We start from the raw sequence: 14,965 nt of genomic DNA, 5'->3' as shown, positions 1-14,965 counted from the left end.
AGCATGTTTCCAAAACTGTAAGAGATATTTTTCTTTGACTTTTTTGCAGGGCTTTTTCTGTTTATCCAAATGAAAACGCAGTGGAGAAATGCCATTTCGTAGCCAGTTGTTCTTTTCTCTTGTGCGCTTTTTTTTTTCCTCTGAAGAAGGTCAAAAGCTAGGATATATGTATGAATGCTTAGTCTTAGGCTGAGTTATAATTGCATATCTTTTATCAGACAAGTCAAACACTTAGAATTAAAGATGCCAAATGAAGCTGACTGTAAAACTGTATTTGCACTGCATTACTTTTTGCCCTGTTCAATTTAAAAATGGCAGCAACAACAATAATGACACCATTTTAAAAAGTTTGCCAGGCGACAAACAATCCCTGTTTCCAAAGACGGACAGAGGTGGAAGTTATTTGTTGCTGATTTGAAACTTACTGTGCAAACACACCTGCAGGCACACCCAAAATGTTTGATTCAGCTCCAGCTCTTAAAATCAAGAGTCTTTTCCCCAAAGTCAGAAGCATTTTTTGAGTGCAGAATACCATGATATCAGACTCGATCTTCTCAGTAGTGACAGCATTTCTTTTCCTTTTTCTATCAATTTAGCAGCATGTGACTTTTTTTTTCCTTGTTGGTTATGCTCTTGAAAGAAGTAAGAAAGAAGTATATCCCAAGGACTATAAAGAGAACGTCCCACTAGTTGTTGCTCCTAGGGTAACAGGATGAAATGTTATGAGAAATATGTGTAACTGAAATACATGGAAATTCAGCCCAGAAATTAGTAACTATGGAGAATCCAGAATTATGATACTGTGATATGTATTGGACACCTACATCTCTGCAGATACACTGAGAACAATATACCTTCTATCCTGTTGCAGGAGAGTCCATGAATCAAAGCTCAGTCTAAACCTGCTGCTGGTGGCATCCCCTTGGACCGAAGGGATAACAACTGCAAACCAAGTCCTTCTGGCCCTGTATCTCTACCATCAGTAAATCCATTTTTCAGTTAATTTGGGAAATTGAACAAAATCTTTAATTTCCAAATAAATTTTGTTTTCATTCAGTAGCTTTTAAAATTATTTTTTCCCCTTGCGTGAGGGCGGGAAAAACAAACTGTTGAAATAGCAGAATCCATTATCATGGGCCGACAGTACCGTATGTGGCAGTTGGCCCAAGGACCTTCTGATGCCAGTCCATTTGGCCCTAGAAGAGGGGCTAGCCACTTCAGCAGCTCTTCTGTTTTGGGGCTGCAGGTTATCTGAGCCTGCTGGTCTGCAAAATAGTGTTTTGCCTGCCCCTTTCTTGGGAGCTACAGCATCCTTTGCCACCAGCTCCAACCCTACATTTAGTCTCTTGCAGTGAAAGCAGAGGTGCTTTGTATCGGTTTAGTGCAGTGCCTAGTATTGTTATTATTTATTTTTATTAAATAAATTCCACATATGTCTGCAAAACTCCTAGCATCCTGTTAAGCAAAGCTTTGGATGAGAACATAGTAAAAGCTGGAGTTCCTGGTTGGACGCTACAGAGGATGCAAAGTTGGTCCTTCTGAGAGCCCTCTTCCCTTTCAACCATTAGCCAGAAAACCCGTCTACCCTTTAACGAGCTATTTGGTACAGAAAGGATGGAGCAACATTGGGAAGGGAAGTGACCTTTCCCTTGTGTCATGAAATCACTTGGTTCCCATTATGCCTTTTTTTTTTCCTTACTCATTTCTACCATGGTTTATATGAGTGCCTCTTCTAAATGCCAGAGCAGCAATAGCCATTTTAAATATGGTTGCAATTTCATGCCCCCAAATTTCCTCCGTTATCTTTAATCTTTGATCATTACAGTCCCTGAATGTAGCTTTTTGGTAAGCTGCAGTTTTTTTATGTTACTGCTGTTTAGAATTAACTGGTCTGCTTCCTAAAAAGCCAAATGTTTAATCAATACATATCCTACTGTGTATAATAAATACATTTCTGCCATCACTTTTTGAAGAGAGAATGCTTTTGATTTGAGCCAAATAGTTTACAAAATGGTGAGGGAGGTTTTTTTTGTTGTTTTTTTTTTTTTTTAATAGGCGTTTGATGCGATAGGGCCAACCGGCAGATTAGAGCATAGAAATAGTATTGAAATTCAGAGGTGGGGTGGAGGGAGAAGTCTTTTACACGAATTAGTTAATTTTGAACAGTTGTTACATTAGCATTCGCTCCACTTAAGATGATTAATTCCTTTGGATTGCATTTGTTTCCTGGGTAATAATTTGATAACCTTGCAATAAACTAAGCGTTAAGAAGTGGGTTCGTGTACTGCAGTGTGCAATAGGTAGGTAAGTTGTTGTTTGTGGCTCTTTTCCTGAAGTTTGGAAGAAAAATCCTATTTTAAACCTGTAATAACGGAGGCTGATTACTTCCCATCAACTCACTGGCTTCCAGGGCAGAATTTTCAGACTGGTTATTGCGTGCGCTGCTCTACTATAAAGTACAAGGTCTGTAAATTAAAGTTGGACCATAAGAGATTTAATCTGCAATTTTATAGGTCTCTAATCCAACGGTCATTTTGTATTTCAGGCTCCAAGTATATTATCAGGGTTTGGGGAGCGGGTTTTTTTTGTGCTTGCGATTTATTTATCTATTTGTTTGTAGTATCTTTAAATTATATTGTGAATTACAGCCGGGAAAATATTGATGCTTTTTCTCCCCCCCAAACTATAGATTAGAAACGGTAAACAAAGTTGTTACACGCTGAAAAATAAAGACTTGGAACGTGCTTCAAAAGGAGTAATTTACTTGGAGCTGGATGTCCTATTTAATCCTGTAAGTTGAAATACTTTCTCTTTGCTTATCGCTGGTGTAAGAAATGTGTAAATCTGCAAGCATGAGGGTGGGGAATGATGCTTTAAAAACCAGGAGCTAAGCAGGAAAAGTCCCGACCTGATTGCCTCTGGTGGTGGAGGAGTGTTTCATGCCGTGGGTGAATAAGTTATTGGGACCTCAGAGCTCTGAGATGGCCCCTCCAGGTGGATGGGACAATGCAGGGGCATTTTTGGACTCATAGTGACCACAAGCGCCTTAGGAAGGAGGTGCTATTACCGTATGCCACGGCTTCATTTGCAACAGCCAAAAAAGGGCTTAATGTTTAGATTATTATACATTACTTTTAACACCTACTTCCTCCTCAAAAAGCTTGACCCGTGATGTTCTCTTCCCAGGGTGTTGACAGGAAAATTAATGAGGCATGGACACAGTGCACTTAGTTTTTAGGTGGCTGAGTCAGTCTCAATTGTTTATGCCCTACAGCCTTTTACCAAGTTAAATCCTATTTATTAAGGCCATTGTGGGCTGCACCGCGGCTCTGCTTTTGCTGAAGTGAGTCCAGCCTTGCCCAGTTCAACTCATCCACGTTTTTCCTAGCAGCTCCTCCTAAGTCACATAGGGGCTGAAAAGAGTGAAAGATCCTGAAATTCCTAATAGACAGTGGTGATACAAAACTGAAATAATGCACTTAAAACTACATCACATTTTTTTAAATTTTTTTTTTTTCCTTCTTAGGTAAAAGCAAGTATTAGAACATTCAAGCCCCGAGAAAAGCGCTTCACTGAGGAGAACCGCAAATTTTCTAAAAAGGTGAAGCTAGTCTCTGGGCTAAGCTCTCGCATTTGTTTTGGAAAGATTTGAGTTGCTGTAGCACAGCTGTAAGAACAAAAGCTATGTATGCATAAAATGCCAAACATGTAAATTCTGTGTATTTCTGTATATATTAAAAGGTTTGTTGTGTTAACACGAAATTGCTTTCTGATCTAGTTTGCATCAGTAGTTCTGCTTCATGATTCAGAGTGGGGAGAATAATAGCTGTGGATGTTGCACAGTTTGCAGCACCTAAAGAACAAGAACCTTACTCCCTCCTTAGGGAAGGAAGAAGACAGATCTAAATTAGTTATTTAAAAAGTCTATAGGGTTTTAGAACAATGGCCATTATCCTTTTTTTAGGATAGGTGCCTATAATAAGGCTAAAATTCCCTATTTATTTCTGTGGACTAATCCAAAACATGTAGAGAAGAGGTTCAGTGTTTTGGTTATATTCTCTCTGGCCCTTTTCCTGAGACATTGCTATATTTTGAGAATTGAAGGGGAATGAAGGTATGTTTGTGTTACTATTTTATTTAGTTTTGGCATCAAGATGTGCTTTTTTTTTCCTTTTGCTTTTTTTCTAAGGGATGTGGAAAATCTAGAAGGTTTGGGTGTAATCAGAAAGCAGACGGGAGCTGGAGTGTGCCTCTGAGATAGAGGCTTTATTTGTAATATGTGCCCTGGCATACATTTGTAACTTAAATTATCCCCGTTTCTGAAGCAATAGCAGGATATTAGAGTGTTTGATTAAACTGCTCTTCTCCTCCCCTCCTCCCACTCAATATTTATCAGATCTTATCAAGAAATGTTGATCGTGTGAAAAAAATCACCATGGCAATATGGAATACAATACAATTCCTTCGGAGCTGCTTTCTCTGGGAGTCCACGGTAAAGAGCGTGATAGCATTTGTGGTAAGTGGATTTCTTCTTTTGTTGCATGAGGCTAAGTGATATAAGATCTCGAGTGTTACTGGTCGTTCCTCTCCACCAGCGTAAAGCCCTTTATCGTTTGCTGTTATTGGTACTTTGTAGCTACGCGGCTGCAGGGCTGCGGGTTTCGAGGCAGCTTGGGCCACGTTGGGCCTGATGGGTGTGGAAATTAGACCTTCAGGAATAGCCTTTTTTTGCTCGGTGCAGAAGTGTTCACCAGCCTGCCCCGAGCACTGAGGATGCCCATGTCCATGGTGGGTGATGCCACCCTGTAAAGGCTGTGACCGTGTGATGACTCTGGTTTTTTATTTTATTTTTAGTTTTTTTTAAACATGGCAACTGGGTAGGAAAGGAGGAAGGTGGTGGCCAAGAGGGTGATGCAGGGAGATGCCTCTGATTTGGGTGAGACAGTGAGCTGATGGGTCTTGTTCCTTCCACCTTCCATTGCAATGAGGTGGCACTTTGCTGCAGGTTATCGGTGACTGCTATGCCTGTGTCCCTGTGGCACGTAAGCAGCTCTGCTGACATCGCCTGTTGCAAATCTGTTTTCTTGATGGTAATAGTATGTTGCTTTAAAAAAAAAAAAAAGAGAAAAGGGAAAGGCTGATCAGTGAGTTCCGCTGTGCTCTGCGAACAAAAAGCCAAGTTCTATATCTGCCTATCCCACTTTTCAGCTCTCTCCTTTTTCCTCTTGGTGGTAAACACCCCATTTGCAGTTTTCTTATAATCCACTCAAGCACAAAAAGGTTTTGCCCGCTTTTTATTCTGTGGTGTGACATTTTCTTCATGCTTGAAATGTTTGGCATGCCATTAAAGGTTGCAAAATTGTTTTGTGGTGGTCCAGCATGCAGAAAGAAAGTTTGAGTTGAGTGTTTATTAAGCAAAACGACAGCCACATCTCCAAGATTTCTCCCCCTTTTACTGTCTGTGAATTATAAGTCTCTTAAAGGTTGTTGAGGAAAACACTTCACAGTGTATTTGCTACAGATGAGTAAAGTGGACCATCCCCGATTGAAAGAAGCTCAGAGCAAAGACAGAGGAGCTGTCTTTCACCCTGCAGGTTAGAGGGCTGACTGGCACGTAAGAGTAGATAGAATGAGAGGGTCTTTTCTCTGTTTGTTTTTTTTTTTTCTTCCTGTTGCTCGAAGCTTATTTCGATCATATCTAAAGTTAATGGTTCAAGAGCTGGTGGAGAGCAGAGCAGCCGGTACCTCGCTGAAGCAGGTATGGCTGTGCAGGGGAGCTCTACGGTTGTGCACAAGGGAACCGGATGGTCATCCACGCTGGGGCTGGAAAGGGAGGGACGTATGTAAAATCCCAGTGCCGATGTCCTACCATCACCGTACAGCAAGAATCTAAGCACGTATTTAAGAGACTTGCTCTTAAGAGATTTTACACCAAAACACTTGTGAAGTTACAGCTGTGAAGTTCAGTTTTCTGGAATTAAGAAAAGTTTGGAAGTGGTGGAGAGGCAGAAAAATAAGAAGGTGGGAACGTGGGTCTACAGAAGAAGGAATTGATTCCTAGTGAAAAGGAGGATGAGCAGGTTACAAGTCACAGACTATTAACATCTTTACTGGATACCATAATACTCCTAGTTTTCTGAAGGAAAGTGGATAATGGGAAAGGAATAAGAATACATGACTCTAAGAGTAATTACTGCAGGTTTCTTCTACAAACCAAAATTTGTCTATCTGATTTTTCCCACGTGGAAATAATTCAGCTCTGGCACTTAAAATGAAGTGCTAATTATGTATCTCTCTCACTATTTCCAGCATGTGCGTTCATAGCATTGAAAATACGCACACAGCATGGTAGGTGCAGCATCCCTCCCTGCCCCAATCTGTATGTAAAATTCACTCTTAACAGGTTAAATAAAAGGTGTACCAAATATTACATTTTAAAAATCATCATTCCCCAGCAAGCAACATCTATATATTTGTAGTACCTGGTTTTGTATCAGCTTAGCTTGTACCATGTTTGTCCTTACTGACAACCCGCCTGTGGCTGACGCTGAACACCAGAGGCGAGGAAGATGCACAAAGTTTCTCACCCAGTTTTCAGCTGGGTTCGTGAAACCATGGCTGGTAGCTTAAGTGTTAGCCAGGCACTCAAACCATAAAATGCCATTCTTTTTTCTTACAGATGTTGTCCCTTGGGCCACTGGCAGTAACCCTTGTGACCATATTCTACACGTTCCACATATCTTCACTGTGATAATCCCAGAGATTGGGTGGTCCTTAGGACCCCCCTCCCCTGTTGTATTGCCCTTGGTTTCCCTCTACAGGTAGCCCATGCCCCTTCCTCCCGGGGGAATAAAGGGAGGGAGGAGGAGAAAGACAAGCAGGCAGTATAATCATGTGAACCTTGTTTTCTTAAGCAATCAGACAAAAACCACTGCCAGACAGAAGAAACATTGGAAGAGGCTGCCCAGGGAAGTGGTTGAGTCACCATCCCTGGAAGTATTTAAAAGACGTGTAGATGCGGCACTTAGGGACATGGTTTAGTAGGCATGGTGGTGTTGGGTTGACGGTTGGACTCGATGATCTTAGAGGTCTTTTCCAACCTTAATGATTCTCTGATTCTCTGATTCTATTTGTGAGATCATCAGAGCATGGCAATAGGTGAGGATGCGGTACCTTACACCTTCCCGTTTTAGTCTTCATTATAGTGCATCTCCCTCCCCATTAGTGCTGACAGCTCAGGTGTGTGCCAAGGACATTAGCTGCTAATTCTGGGTGCTCAGGAGAAAAAGAGGGACAGATAAAGAGGGAGGAAACAGAGGACAGCACAGGCAGGACGCAAGTGAATGAGAAAAATGCTATCACCATGTTTTCTCATTTGTAAGACAAATCATCCCAAGCTAAACTTCTTTATTAGTTTGTAATGGTGAGAGGAGACAATCTAAGAACGTGTGAGTAGATTAACTTTTTTTTGTGCTATAAAAATGAAATATTTTTCATCAGCATTCTGCGATTTTAATCTGATGACTTTTAACCTGACTTAATTGTATAGGTACAGAGGAGACTGATTGGGCCTGCTCAGGCACAAGTAAAATCAGAAATTTTTCAGGTTTAGAGCTTTGGAAAGAGGGTTGAAAGGGAGGCGAGGTGACAAGCAAAATTTCACTTTTGGTGTTATTTGCCCTGTGCACAAAGGGTTTGGTGCAAATTGTGTTACACGTTCTAGAAAAAACATCCTGGGTCGGAGGAGTCACACGTAGGTTTTCTGGATTCTTTATAGTGTACATTTCATCGTCGGTCTGGTGTGAAAAATGGACACGTTTGTGCCTGGGAATATCAGGAATATTCCCACGTGTGGAAAATGTTGCCTGTAGAGTTAATAGTGTTCATATACTGGGGGAGATCTTAAAAGACTCTGTGTGTTCTCCTCCATCAATTCAGGATTTGGGGGGATTTGTAGATTTTTAAGATCAAAAAGCTCTTCAGGCATTCTACTCTGTTTTATTTAATTTTGATATAGTTATCTCTGTATTCAACCTGAGAACGTTGCATTTTGACTGAAACATGCCTCTCAAAAAGGTCTTTACTTTGAGGATACCCAGAGATGTAGTTTACTACATCCCTGTATGGTTCTGCTAGTGTGCCTGACACTATCCATATCCTACCCTGGACAACTTGCTCCCAGTTTCCAGGGTGAATGTTGTGGTTTTCAGCCTGGTCTTCATCACTCCTTCCTCTTGTCACACCTTTCTCCATTGAGACATCACTTCCACGCTGCGTTACTGGTGTTCAAAAAGCTGGAGCTGTGTGGTGAAATGTGCCTAGGGGAATGTCTGCTCACAAGTCATGTTGTATATCCGTGTGATTATAAGCTGCTTGTTTTTCCCGCTCGTGCACATAAAAACTTGTGTTCTTACCTTTCTGATGCGCTTCTAAACTGAATTCCTGGTCCTTCCTTCCACATGCAAACACTCACTGCCTGCTCTGCTCCCCCTTTGTCCCTGGTCATGGAAGTTAAGTCCATAATAACTGAATCATTCTTACTGTACAATATGTATTTTAAAAATATTTTAAAAGTTAATTTTAGTCACAGAATGATTTTCATGAGGAATTATGCATCATTGCACATTGTGCTTGTGATTTTATACAACATAATTACACCTTCTATTGACAGTTTTCTCTGCATTAACGGTAATTATGTCATTTAATGAAATTACAGTAATTGCATTAAAAAAACCCTATAATCTGGTGCAAATTAAAAGGATATATTGACTGGAATTTTTACTATCATGTATCTTTTTTTTAAAGTTTGCATGATAGTTGCAAGAGACATTGACAGGATCAGGCAAACGATGGGAAACCAGTCACCATAGCACCTCCGGTGTGACTGGCAGTGCTCGCTGCTGATTTGCTTCAGGGTCCCTGCACGCTCACCCATGCCAGCATACTTCATTTTTACTGGCAGCATGTCCTGCTATATCAGGTTTAGGCTTCTTGCTAATCAAGGCTGCTGCCAGGGTGGGTACAGGTGGGAGCTATTTTTCAGGCTCAGCCCTAGCTGGCAGCCTGGGTCAGCCAGAGAAGGAATGCAGCGTGCACAGGCAGTATTTATTTATTTTGCAGTGACATTGTAGTGTGTCTGATAATTATTTTATGATGGGTTAGTACTGGGAGGAAAGGAAAGGAATATGTGGTGATGCAACGTAACGTGTTAGAAATGTGGAGTTTCTGGTCAAACTGACTGCAGTTATTTAATGGTGGGCAGCTGGGAAAATGACAGGCGTGGGATCATTTTGGAGCAGTTTCGGCTTCCCAAAAAGCCAGCTGATGCAAGAGTAGGGAAGCCCTGGGATTTCTGGATGCCCAGCAGAGCTGGGTGGGGGTTGTGGATGCAGCAGGAAACCCAAACTTAAGCTTTTGAGCTCCTCGCTGCAGAGGTGAGATTTTGGCACTCTTCTCCATTAAGATCTCTAAAGCTTTTTAAATCCAGAGAGAGCTGGAGGATGCCCCATTTTTTTGGTGCTGGCCTCTTGGGCTGTGGGAACTGGAGGCCTGAGTCGTCACAGGGCAAGCTGAGTGAGGCAGCACGTATGTGCGTTACTGTGCCAGTTTGCTTCAGTCCTAATCTGGGATAGGAGAGATCGGTTAGACTCTGCAGCCCATGAACTTCTGGGCATCTCTGCTGCGTGTGCCATTTAACACGCTGCCACTTAAGCTTGCGATATGGGAGCTGGATCTGAGCCCAGTTAAACTCATCTCATAGACCAACCATCTTAGACATGAACAATTTTTAATCCCTGTTGACCTGGGCTATATTTATACTGATGACCTACAGGCAAAAGGCCATTAGCTTGTTGACAGTGTCCTCTAAAATTGCTAATTGCGTATCAGTAAGAGGGAAATGTTCTTTTCCCTTAGGAAAGATGTTTGTTAACTCAAAATCTAAGCCTTCTGGAGTTTACTTGGGTTAAATCTTTCATTCTGCATGTGGACAAGTGTCTCCTGCATGTTATGGTTAGACTTTCCCAAGCAAAACACAAAATGTTCCAGTCCTGTTTGTTCTAAGCATAATTCAACCCTGGACATGACAACAATATGCGGGTAAAACATCCAATTTAACTCGTGCATTGTTTTGCAACACAGTGATTCTCCCCCCCCCCCCCCTTGATGGGAGGGGAGTTATAGATCAATAAAGGGAAATTCTTGGAGCAGAAGTTCAAGAAGGAACATGAAGAATCTATGGAGAAGGGAGACCAGTAACAGCTATGAAATCCAAACAACTTAGGATAGAGACAGAGTCACTAAGCATCTCTTGGACCTCTGACCAACCAAGCAGAGGATAGACGATAATTTTCACTGAGACTTTGCTCGTGACTTACCAGTAGATGGTAATAATTCACTTTTCTGTAGAGTGGGGAAGGAAGATGTGTTCTCACGTGAGCTTCCCTAAAATCTTTCTTATTTTCCTCATGAATTGTCCGCTAATTGTGAACAAGCAGTTCCCTGATACAAAGCACAAACCACCCTGCCATGACAACATGTGTAACTGATGAGAAGGGTATAGTCTTTTTTCTCCCCCCTCTTTTTTTTTTCATCCTCATAGCTAAAGACAAAATATAAATCATTGTTCCCAAACTATTCGGGAACAGCATTAAAGCAGTGGTAGATTGAAATGTCTCCACATTAAAAGCTAAATAAAATGAATAGATGTAATCCTAAAGAGAGAAGAATGAGTATTCTTCAAACACTGAATAGGGAACTTGGAAAAAGAAAAAGCTTAAAAAAAAAGAAAAAAAGTATTAATGCAAAAGAGATGGTCTTTACTTCCGCTTTACTGTAGAGCTTTTGCTAAGGGCTTTTCTTAGCTCATTTGCAGCTTGTGTTTTGCTACAGTTTTAAAGAAGCAGTCGGCAAAGGGACGAATGCAGTTCCTATTTAAATAGAGGAGCTGTAAAATAACAGTTTGGTACAAAAATTTGTTCATATTTAAGGCGAGAGCTAGTGCTGGAGGAGCAGTGAAAGGCAGGGTTTCAGGAATTTGACCTGGTAAGTAATTCTTCAGAGCCCCTAATATTTCCTCCCTTCTTTCCCTCTGTAAATCACTGGCAAAGGCACATCTTTAAAATTATTGTCTTGAACTCCAGTGAAAAGGCTGGATCAGAGGTATGTTTTTATTTTGAGCTCTTATAGCCCAGTAAAAGCATTTTCCTAATCATGGAGCAAATGTTTACATCCCGCTTCCTCCGCACAGCTCATGGCAGTGCCTGTGAAAATTCACCATTTGTGCGTGCAGAGCTGTTAGGAGCACGTTACCTCACACATGCAAGTAGCTGCTGAGACGAGAAACAGGCTTCTCTAGGCAATTAAAGGAGATGGTTTTACCCTTCTCCCAGCAATTTTTACATTTCCAGTATTATTCTTCTTCGGTTGAGGGGAATACGATTTAAGTTTGAGATTCCAGGCTTTGCTTTGCTGCAGCATTTAAAATTCCTGGAATAGCAACTGTTATATTGATGATGCTGAGAGACACACAGCAAAGTAAACACATGTTATTTCCAGCTCTTTCAAAAATGTAAGAACAAACAAGGACAACGTTAATAGGGAAATAACCACTTAGAAGCTTGACAACATGATAAACAAGATTTAAAAAGCAAAGTTGGAAGCTTTGGAGTCGGGGTGAGATGGAGCTGAGCAGAGACCGGTACAAATATCCTTTTTAACTTTAAAAAGGATAGATGGTCTTATGTTTCCAGCTCAGGGTTTTTGGCGATTTGCTTTTTACCAGTGAAATGTTCCAAAATAAAAACAAAAACAAAACCATATTTTGCATCTGAGGAGTAATATTAATTTTCTATGGGCCTGCTTAAAAAGGCACTTACCCTGTATAGAGAGTCCCTTGCTTTTGGGGTTGGGGAGCTTCCTCTTAATGTAAATCTATGCTGTGCTCATATTTTTGAGCAATAATAGTGCTTTCTGTGTGGTGTACTCAAAACTTGCATGCATCACATAGGCACGATTCCCTCACACGTGGTAATGACAGTCCCAAATCCCTGCCTCTCGGTCTTTAATTGCATTACGTTGTTTTTACTTAGTGATAAAGCCTTTTAATACGTTGGTGGTGTGTGTTAAACTTTATAGTCAAAGTATTCAGGTAAAAGTCCAGATCTGCTGGAGGATAAGCCTCTGTACAGCTGGTCAGTAGGAATGTGTACGCAGGCATCCAGTAAAGAACTAAGGCAATGAGAAAGAAATTCAGCTTTGTTACAGTATATAGATATATCCTTAGAAGGTGCCTGCGTTAAGGCATGTGTAGCTATCTAGCTATCTGTCTGTCTCCACAACTGGATTAGAAATACGTAGTTTTCATCTGTTTGGCTATCTAATGACAGCCCACAAAGCCAAGCCCAAATGTGCAAACATTTTATCTAATAAAAAAAAAAAAAGCTACTGAAAAAGGGCTCTTTATAGCTAAAACCTGAACTAAATGCATCAGCAAACAGTTCTGACTGGCTTTCTGCTCGAGTTGTGACCTGTTGGAGAACTCTGCTCGGCGCTTGCATTTCCAGCTAATTTGATATTGCCTTTTTTTTTTTTTTTTTTGTGGTCGAAGCTTTGTCATTTGTTTCGAAGCTGTCATTTTTATTAGTCTCCCTGGCTGATCTTTTTGGGCTCTCGTCAGGTGGTGTATGTTCTCCATTGTCTGCCTGGTCTTGGCAAGCTGTAGGTCCTTTTATTGCCATATGACGTGGGCGTGCTTGCAGCAGTAGCCTGTAATTATACCCACCACAGGTGACAGTTACAAGAGAGCTTTGGTAATAATTTTAGCTGCCTGATCTGATGTTTATGAAGAGCGAACCCTCTTTGTGGTCTGGCTGGAGTTTGCTATATTGTTTTGTACTTTAGCTGTTTGATTTATGAAGCCCATTTTTTTTTTTCCTAATATATAACGTCTTGTGTCTTTTGAAGTTCTAAAGTTTTGTGAGAGATTATTGTTGATCTTTACACCGTTTTGTACATTTTCTGTTTATTTTTGCATATCTTGTATTTATTTTGCTTTGTCCGGCAGGGTAAAATCGTACTTTTGCTTGTTGTTGGTTTTATTTGTATATTTAACATTGCTGAACTCCTGTTTCTAACCACACATGAGCGGATATGCTGTGTTCTCCTAGCTGTGAGACTAATCACAGACTAGCATTTAATTATGTTTTTTTTTTGTCTTTGACTATTTAACGGTTTTATGAAAAAACAAATTCAATATCCTTGAAGGCAGCACTGGTTCGTTTACTCACGCTGGAATTGCAAAACTTGCATATGCCAAGGTGAATTTAGCTTACGATTCTTACAGTTACCTTACAAATCTACATCCCAATGTTAGGAATTTGCTACAAAAAATGTGGGAAAGACTGAAGTGCATGCTGCCTGAAAGCTGGCTTTTCTCTTGTGGTGTATTTCTTTTTGCAGTTTTAGATTCTTTAGAGGAACTCCAGACCAAATATCTTGAGCACCTTCTGAATTTGTGAGAAAGCAGTAATTTGTAATTCTTATCAATTGACTGGTAGGTTGAAAACCAAGAGGAATTTATTTGTAACCATTTGCTAGCTTATCTGGTCCTAAAGAGATGATATTCTATATCAGGATCCAGTCACTTTTTTTTTTCCCCCCAATTTACCTGTTGCCTTTCCTGAAAGTTCACTTTATTCATAGATTAGAAATTGCATAAAAAAAGATGAAATTAGTATTCTAAGTTTAATGAATGCTGCATCTGTGTGGGACTCATTAAACAGGAGCACGAGAGAGAAGCTACTTACCCACCACTATTGGAAATACCAGAATTTGAGAAGCTTATGTGTAAAATTCCCAAAGTCTGGCATGGATTTGCACTATGCAAGCTGTAAGGAAAAAGCTATACAGCTCAGCCCAAACTAAAAAAAAAAAAAAGGTAGGGAACCCATGGTATCTATTATGAAAAAAGGTATGTATTAGGAAGCGAAATTGTCATTGAAAGTAAAAAATTCCTTTACTTTCTTAGTATGTGCTTTTTTCCCCCCCAGAACCCCAGGTGTATTGATTTTCTTTCAGTCAGGATCTGCTTGGTTTTGTCTCATTATTCACATTACTTTGATCTGGTACCTCTTAGAAAGTACTTTAAAGCACTTAATAGTCATCATCTACAATCTTTCTGTAAAACCATCTCCCTTGTTATTGTGCTTTTTTCCCTGTCAGTATTTTGTGGGTTTTTTCTTTTTTTTTTTTTTTTTTAATTTTTAAAAAGGCAAATCCTTTATTTTTAACACAGATGTAAGCTTGGAACAGTGCATTCCCTTGGAACATACAGGCAGTTTTTATTCTTCTAAAATGAGGGAATAAGTAGAGACATGTCTGTAGGTGGTTTAAATCACTGTAACTCCATTAACTTCAGCAAACCTATGTCATTTAACATCAGTTAAAAATCTCCATCCTCGTTTTGGGGCAAATCCTGTGTGAACACGAGTAGCAGGTTTTCTGAAGAGGAGGAAAATCCTGTAGGTGGCGATGGACCCTCGTGAATGAGCCAGCTCTGGCACTCAGGCTTTTGTCAGATTTTTCTGGCAGGTTTTCTTTCTCTTGCTTGAACTATTTTATTTTTAATTTAATTCACCCGTTCTCTCAGCACTAATCTAACACTAGTTGCAGAAATCTTGACAACTGGAAGAAATTTCCTATTTGAAGGTAATGCAACAATTTGGTTTTATGATGGAGACAGATGCACCTTGAGGGGTTTCTCTTAAAGCATTCTACTTGGGCTTTTTCTTATTTAAAAAAAAGGGGGGGGGAAGAGTTGGATCATTTACAAGGTCTGAAATAAAAGGGGATTAGTACAGAAGCTACAGAGCAAATATATTTTTTTAAAAGCCTGTTCTCTTTTAGCTTTACTTTTCATCACTAGCAACTAAGATGTCCTTTGAACTTAAAGGTTAGTCTTAAGCAA

General features: G+C 40.3%; 1 protein-coding gene across 2 annotated transcripts in view; it reads left to right on the top strand.

The window, feature by feature from the left end:
* MCTP2 (multiple C2 domains, transmembrane 2) overlaps positions 1 to 14,965 on the top strand; it is a 110,630-nt gene that overhangs the window by 61,018 nt on the left and 34,647 nt on the right. For both annotated transcript variants that reach the window (XM_009335173.1, XM_009335172.1), the window contains exons 14-16: positions 2,690 to 2,791; positions 3,527 to 3,601; positions 4,397 to 4,516. In XM_009335173.1, coding sequence (XP_009333448.1) covers positions 2,690 to 2,791; positions 3,527 to 3,601; positions 4,397 to 4,516 — 297 coding nt within the window. The remainder of the gene's footprint in view (positions 1 to 2,689; positions 2,792 to 3,526; positions 3,602 to 4,396; positions 4,517 to 14,965) is intronic.

The sequence above is a fragment of the Pygoscelis adeliae genome, unplaced genomic scaffold (assembly GCF_000699105.1).
Source record: "Pygoscelis adeliae isolate BGI_AS28 unplaced genomic scaffold, ASM69910v1 Scaffold21, whole genome shotgun sequence".
In the NCBI taxonomy this organism is placed as follows: Eukaryota; Metazoa; Chordata; class Aves; order Sphenisciformes; family Spheniscidae; genus Pygoscelis; species Pygoscelis adeliae.
This window is presented reverse-complemented; position numbering and strand designations above follow the sequence as displayed.